Here is a 7917-nt window from a genome sequence, read left to right on the forward strand (position 1 = left end):
ACTATGATGGGCTAGCACTGTACTCAAGCCTAAGTAACATGAACCTTAAAAAGGAATCATTCTTTAGGATTATTCTCTTTATAAACAATATATAACTATGGAACAATGTGATAGCTTTTCCTCAAGGTGTTGAACACTAAGGATTAATTCTGTGCTAAGGAGTAACCCACTGTGCTATGTGTTAGTTGTATAAGTAATCCATATTTGTGTTATTTTTATAACTGCAATATAATTTCAGGTAATTACCCCAAATTTGTCAATGTTTACCCACTTTTATGTGGCTCACATACCACTTTAAGGCAACTCACAGCTTATTGATATCAGCTAATAATCCTTAAAATAAACAACAGTTTATAGTGATTTGAATCACATTCACTTTTGAATGAAAATGGCCTAAAATTCAAATTAATAACATAATTAAACCATTAGCATGTTTAAACATTCCTATCATATTGTCATAACACAAGCATACAAACAAAATGAATGGCTTTTTCTGAAAGAGCTAGCAGGGAACCTGATATGGAAACCATCAAATGCCTTATAGATACTTCCTTTGTCCTTTCGACTTTTCCTCACTCCCAACAAATTTGCTGAGACCTCTACCCAAATAGGAAAACATTTGTTAACAAAATTGCATGATCCAAAACCAAACACGCTATCTTGGAATCACCAATGTGACTTTAAATTTATATTTAAAAATACAACAATCCTATCTAGACATATATCCAATACATAGCTTGCTATCTTTTCTTTTAAGGGAGAAAATGTTACTATTTAATCAACTTTTCTAGCTATCTGCTTCATAAATATATAAAATAGTTAAAGGATAAATTTCTATGGCAACTACTTAAATTCTAAGATATTCTTAGCTACAAAAACAGTACAGCTATTCCTTTAAAGCAACTGAACTAAACAAGATATCTCCGTCTTCTTCCCTTTTACATTCTGCACAACTGAAATCACTTTTGCTTTGATGAATTGAAGAGTGATTCAACTGGAAGCAGCATACTTCACACACTGCATGTGACACTACAGTTATACAGGATTTTAAAGTTTAAAAAAAAAAAAACCTAAGAACAAAACAAACAAACAAAAATCCCACAAGAGACTAAGCACATCTAAACAAAAGTAGGGAAGACTGCATGCATTATATATCCTGAAAATAGAATATATATTATTATGACAGAGATACTTTAACAAAATGAATAAAACATTGGCTATTTAAATAATAAATGTTCTATATAGTCAGTCATTGGATATGTTTGAGCATTATTCATTCTGCTTCTCTGCATGTGTTTTTCATATGTTGCCTTATTTATTATAACACTGGCAATGCTAATATTATCAGAATCAATATCTAGTTAATTTTGTTTCAATGTCTTTGAATGCATAAATTGCTGCAATTCATAAATCTTTGTTGTCCTAAATTAAATACACTATCCTTCTTAGACACAGTCCTGGCAAAGACAACCCAAGTTTTAAATGATCATTATTTTACAGTCTCTCAAGGAATAAACATAAAGAGTAATTTATCTTTTAAGATGTACTATATCTGTCATAATGAGCAGCATATGTATGATCTGTAAACTGAATACACCCTTTCTAGACCCTTTTATATTATTAAAATTATGTAGCCACTCTCTATTCATCATTTTGTAAATGATAGGAGTTTTTAGTGATTTATTAAATACAAATGCAGAAATTAATAAAACATTAATAATCTAATATTTCCTCACCTGAGTTCTTAAAGTATATTGAACCACACATAGACTAGAATAAATTCATGCTATACCATGAATAAAGAAGATGAAAATTCATATCCTTTTATAAACACTTTACAAATTGAAAACCTAAGTAGAAATCTAGGGCTATTTGTTTTTTAGGAACAAATGTTTTTTCACTTAATAATATCTATTATTGAAGTAATGTTACATTTTGCTAGTGTCCTGTTTGTTATTCTGTTTTCATTTTTCTTGACTTCAAAATATTGCAAAAAACAAAAAAGGATCTAATACTAATCTAAGGAAGCCTGTTGAACATTCACTTAAAAGGCCTAATGATCCCCAAAAGAAAAATCCATGACTTTTGTTGCTAGTAGATAATAATCCCACTCACATTGAATGTGCTACCAAAATGAACAATTTATAACCAAAATCAAAGCAGAAAATGAGAAATGGGTTGGGGAATAATTGCATTTAATAATAGAATTTTTATTATAAAAGTACTATATAAACTAGATAACCTGCAGAACATCAAATTTCTGTGAAATGACATTCCTTTAGAAAATGAGTTTTAGAAGAATCTTCTATCCTTAAGATTTCAGAGGTCCTTTTCTATTCGATTTAGATTTCTGTCACTTATTTCTCCTCCATGTCTGTGATCTTCGATTTCTTATTGCACTTCTCAAAGGTGGGCATGTACTGTAATGCAGACCCATTTTGTATTTGAAGTTTTGTTAGTCCCTGATGTACAAAAGACTTTGCCAAGAACGGTGTTTAAGATTGTAGCTACATTGCTTTGAGCACTTCAATGCTTTTCCTGTTAATTAAGGGACCACTACCAGAAAGCCAAATGATCTAAGAGAAAACCTCTTTAACGTGGATGATCAGAGTTAAGATGTGTGTTTTCTTTACCAATTTTCTAGGTGCAGTTATAAGGGGGAAGGGATTCCCTTCACTAATTAGTTTTACCATTTCCAGCAGCTGTTAAAGTCAAATCGCCAGTAGCATCTCAACTGCCAGTCATTAGGGCTGCTGTGTTTCAGTAAGGAGTGCTGACCAATGAAATCTCCACTCTGTTTAATGAGACCGATCTAGGCAGAGTCAATTAAATCAAATTTCCACTAACATCCCTAATATATCTGCAGTGTGTGCAGCACTAGCAGAAGCAGCAGCGAGGGAGTTCCAGCATTAATAAAGGGATTCACTGCCGCATTGGGGGGGGGGGGGTAATAGGGGAGAGGAGGGGAGGGAAGAGGCAAGGTGAGGGGTTGGGAATAGGGTGAAAGAAGGGGAACTAGATGATTTAAACTTTACGGGGAAGTCATAGGCGGAGACACCAAGGGTCGGTAGTTAAGAACGAAGATTAGAGAACCTGCCTTAATGTTGCAAGAGAAGGGATCCGCCCCCTTCCCTTCCATCCCCCATCCCTGCCAACACATACCGTAGCAGCCACTTGCAAAAAATGAAGCTAGAAAAATATAAGGACCCAGAGTTGAAAACATTTTCACTTTAATACTGAAAAAATATGCCATTATAAAATCCTCGGATAGAATTAGTAAGTTTCACGTGCTTCCTCGATTCTGTTTTTTCTCCTTAATAGTAAGATTTACACCAGCACAGAATTGCTACCATTAAGATTGCAGCCTAAGCACTAGAGTGACATTAATTGGTCATGCTTAACTGCCTTGGAATTAATTTTTTGAATGTTTACACTGATACCATAATAGAAATCAAAGGTACTAATTTTACATTCAGATGGAAGGCATTATTGGATACTTATAGAAAAATAGCAAAACAAAACAAAACAAAACAAAAATATCAAAGTAACCCCGGAAAACCTCTCCAAAGAAAGTAAATTTTTTAACTCAAAATGAACTGATGACTATCCATGCAAATGTCTTAAATAAAATCTTTACATTATTTTTCACAGTAAATGTACCTTTCTGTACTGCCTATCATCACAAAAAATGGCGAAATGGCACTTTTAGATTATACTGTATTTTGTTTATAGAAAGTTTGATACGATGGGACTTATCAGGTAAGAGGGTGGATGGTGTGAATTAGACGCTGTCTCCGGTTGAGTGGGAGGGGGAGCGTCCCTGGGGTGCGTTGTATCCATGCGAGCCATGCAGCACTTTTTGTTCGGAATCCGAGTCATTTATTTACATTACATTCATGCCTTCGTGCAACTTCCCGTCCCTGAAGTGTCAGCAGGGAGGCCATCACGTCCCCCTCCTCACGGGGCTAATCCACAGGGGAAAAAATAGATATCTATCTATATATATATAGACGTAGGTATATTTATACATATATATATAGGACAATAACAATCGTTCGCCCTATAAGAGTTTGGCCAAGTCTGTCTTCTGCCCTCTTTTTAATCTCCAAGGCTCACTAAGGGCATAGTCAGATGTAAGAAGCGCTGCCCCAGCTTGGCTGCCTCTCAAAAGGGATTTTAGAGCTAGCGAGCTGGCTTCGGTTTCCCCTTGTTATGCCACAGTCTTTGCACTGTTTGGCTTTCCCAGAAGAGAGCTGAGGGGCCAGAACTCTCTCTCCTCCTAGGGTGGTTTATTTATTGATTGATTGATTGATGCCAATCACGCTTTGGCGTGGGCGAGCAGACAAAGCACACGAGTCAAGATTTCTTTAACCTCGGGGTTGCAATAGCTGCGAAACTTGTGGAAATGCTCCCCGCCTCCCCTCCCCCACCCGTTGCCCTGGGTTTTTAGTCTGATAGGGTGTGAGAGCCACAGTCATAAACTCTATGGGCTCCATCTGCATTGTAAGGTCCGTTGTGCCAGTAAGAAGAATCACAGACAGTCTGTAAGGAATTGATTTCAGATGCAGATGAGTTGGCATCCCTTCTCTTTGACCGCTTTCGGTTCCTCAGGATAAACACTAGCATGCCAACCACTGTGAAGGCAGAGGTGACAAACACCAGCAGGAGTCCCGGGACCAGCACCGAAATGGAGACCCTGCTGGTCTCTAGGTAGGAATTGGAATGAGTCCCTGTTTCCGCCAACCCAGTGCTGTTTTTACTGTGTGAAGTTAACGTAGGCGAGATCTTTGCATACAGCTGGGGGCACATCACGTCATTGGAGAGGAACATGAAATCTGCTTTAAAGAAGTCTTCCGGAGACTCGCACTTCAGATCACTCATGATCACCTCGGGACCCAGGCGCTCTGCCCATTGTTTGAAAGGCACAATTGTGCAAGAGCACTCCCAGGGGTTGCCATGCAGATCTATCTGTATGATGGAGGTTAACTGATCCAATACCCCCGCTACTGGGAGGTACAGGAAATAGTTATTGTGGAGACTTAGCTTAGAAAGAGAGACTCCAGCAAACACGTCGACAGGCAGGGATCTCAGCAAGTTGTTGTTGAGAATGAGTATCCTCAGTTTGGGCATAGCATTGAAGGTACCCGGGAGGATTAGCTGGATCTCGTTAAACTCCACATTCAGGTATTCAAGATTCAGCAGCCCAGTGAATTTCTCTCGGGACAGGGTATCTAGGTAGTTGCTATCCATATACAGCCATCTTAGGTCCAAAAGGTTCTTGAAGGTGTTGTTCTCCACCGTTGCAATATTATTGTTTCCTAGATCCAACAGATTAAGGTTCCGATAATCCAGAAAGTGAGCTTTCCTAATGGTGTGAATCTTGTTATCTCTCAAAAACAGCTCTTGTACATTGGAGGGCTTGGGCTTCAAATCTGCCAGACTGCTCACGTTTCGATCATTGCAATTCACCTTTAGTCCCGAATCTGGGATCTGGTCACAGCTGCATATCTCCGGACAGGTCATACTTCTGTCCGGAGGTTTGTTTTTGGCATTGATCGCTGATACCGCCGCAGTAGGTCTGATTTTGATTTGCCAGTTGACTGGAATCTTTGTACCTCCATTTGGAGCAGCCCCTGGAGTGGCAGGATCTTCTTGGCCGTTAATCTTAAAGGGAGTTGGAATGGGGCCAGGAGCACAGGTCTCTTCCTGGGCAGGGGGTGCTGCAAGACTAGAATCCACTCGGTTTTTCAAAGGACACAAATCTTGTTCTGAGGTCTCATTAAGATCTTTCCCCTGCAGTCTTGTGGGGGCTTCGCAGACCACACGTCCAATAAGTGCGTTTTTGGGTATGTTTTCTAGCCATTCCTTCAGAGACAACAGATCACAAGTGCAGTCCCAGGGGTTATCCTCTAAAAGGATTTCAGCAATGCCTGGGATCTGCTCCAAGACCTCCTCATAAGGCAATGTTTTAAGTCTATTTCCCCGAAGGTCGAGGTGGGTGATGGGAACATATTGGAACACATTGGCAGGTAAGGTGCTGATGAGGTTGTCATTTAAAATGAGTACCTCCAGCTTGTTTAAATCCCGAAATGCTCCCGGGTCAATATCTCGTAATAAATTAAAATCAGCCTGGAGATATTCCAGATCGTCCAATCCCAGGAAAGTCTGTTCTCGAAAAGATTTAATTTTGTTGTTGTTGATGTGGAGTCTCTTCACCAGCTGCAGCCCCAGAAAAGCCCCGGGAACAATTTCATGCAAGCCGTTGTTTTCCATGTGCAAACTAACCGCATTATAAAAGTTAGCGAACTCATTAGGAAAAAGTCGCGTGAGGGAATTTCCATGCAGAAATAAATGGTAAAACTGGGAAGTAGGGGCAGTAAAATGCTGCAGACTTGTAAAACCCTTTTTCTCACAGTCTACGTGCAGGTCCCCTTCTATCTCGTTGCAGGAACAAATCTTCTCTTTGCAAACGTCCCCTGTAATGTTTCCAGCGGCAAAACAAAGAGACGTCTCCAGCAACAGAATCCAAAGCAGCATTTTTAAACTGAGCAATTCATCCCCGATCTCATCACAAAGTAACAACAACCATACTGTTTGTCACAGACACAGTTCAAGTTCATTTACCACTTCAATGTCCGAACCCAAGGAAGAAGAAGAAAAAAAAGAGCTTTCGTTTTTTTGTTTTTGTTTTTGTTTTTTTTGGGGGGGGTGGATTTTTTCTTCTCTCCTCCCCCCCCACACTGCAACAGTCCAGACGCCAGTCAATAATTAAATCCACAAATTATCCAGGCACGTAGTGCAAGGCACGCAAAAATAAAAATTTTAAAAGTAGAAAAATCCCCCTCCCTCCCCTTTTAAACCACCAAAAGAAATTTTAAAAATAAATAAATAACCCGTAACTGTCGAATCTCTGCTAGTTGTCTTCACTAATCTGAATAGTAACAATGCTAAGAATTAGAAGCAAGTGCATGTTAGACACACAAGCAGGGTGAGTGCAGCGTAGTACAGGCAAAGTGCCTGTGCATGGCTATGCTTCGAACTGACCTTGCCTTTTCTGTTACAAAGCAGGGTTTCCGGCTGCTGATGCTGATGCTGATGCTGTAGCTGCTGCTGCAGCGGCTCCTGCTGCTGTTGCTCTCTGCCTAGGAGTCCCCTCTGGGTGCTGTCCAGTTCCCCTTGGTGCTGAAATCACGCCCCAGCCTAAGGAATAGCTGCCGAGCCAATGGCGCTGCAAAATTTCCGCAATCTCTGCGTTTTGTGGTTGTCCATCCTTCCTCCTCTTCTTGTGTTCTGTTCTTTTTGGGGGGTTGCACTCTTTTCTCCTTAACTAACGCTTCTTTCTTTCCCTTGTTTCGCTTCTCTTTCTTCTGCTCTTTCTGAATTACTCAGAAGAGGGGGTTGGGGAGAGAAGAAGGGAAAAGAGCGAGAGTGGGGAGGGGAAACAGAGAGTTACTAAGAAGCTCTGCTCGTTCCAGCCTGGTGCACTCTGAAAGATCTGACACCCTCTGCTGATCTGCAGTAGCAAAAATCCATCTGCTGAGGGAATGCTAGAGAAAAAAAAATCAATCTACGTACAGGGCAAGCGTTAAAAATGTTGGCATTAAAGATTGTCGATCTATATAGACGCTTATCCTAAATAGATTGTTTAATTCTTTTTTGGATACTGGGAAGTTTACCCTTTCCTTCCCGCCTCCACCCTACCTATCCCCTAAACACCTACCACCCACCCAAGGTCTGACGTTTGAAAAGAAGTGCTTTTATAATTTTTATTTCCCAATGGCTTGAATAAAATTAGTGTCAGGGTGTCAAGCGAATAGCAATTTCAGGTAATTATGCTGCACGCCATTTTTATCGTTGCTTTAAATGCATTTTTTTTTCTTTCCTGCAGTAGTGCAATGTTTCCTTCTACTTTTTTTT

The 7917-nt window shown here is 39.7% G+C and overlaps 1 protein-coding gene across 1 annotated transcript; it reads right to left on the bottom strand.

Moving 5' to 3' along the window:
- Positions 1 to 3213: 3213 nt before the first annotated feature.
- Positions 3214 to 7583, bottom strand: SLITRK1 (SLIT and NTRK like family member 1). The gene has a single exon (XM_051983986.1). It carries the CDS (start codon positions 6535 to 6537, stop codon positions 4447 to 4449), a length of 2091 nt encoding a protein of 696 aa, XP_051839946.1. The 5' UTR covers positions 6538 to 7583; the 3' UTR covers positions 3214 to 4446.
- Between the last annotated feature and the right edge of the window lie 334 nt (positions 7584 to 7917).

Source organism: Antechinus flavipes, chromosome 3, assembly GCF_016432865.1.
Source record: "Antechinus flavipes isolate AdamAnt ecotype Samford, QLD, Australia chromosome 3, AdamAnt_v2, whole genome shotgun sequence".
Lineage (NCBI taxonomy): Eukaryota > Metazoa > Chordata > Mammalia > Dasyuromorphia > Dasyuridae > Antechinus > Antechinus flavipes.

Bases quoted from the DNA above. Each gene is read 5' to 3' on its own strand.
- SLITRK1 (XM_051983986.1), bottom strand. From the start codon at position 6,537: ATGCTGCTTTGGATTCTGTTGCTGGAGACGTCTCTTTGTTTTGCCGCT.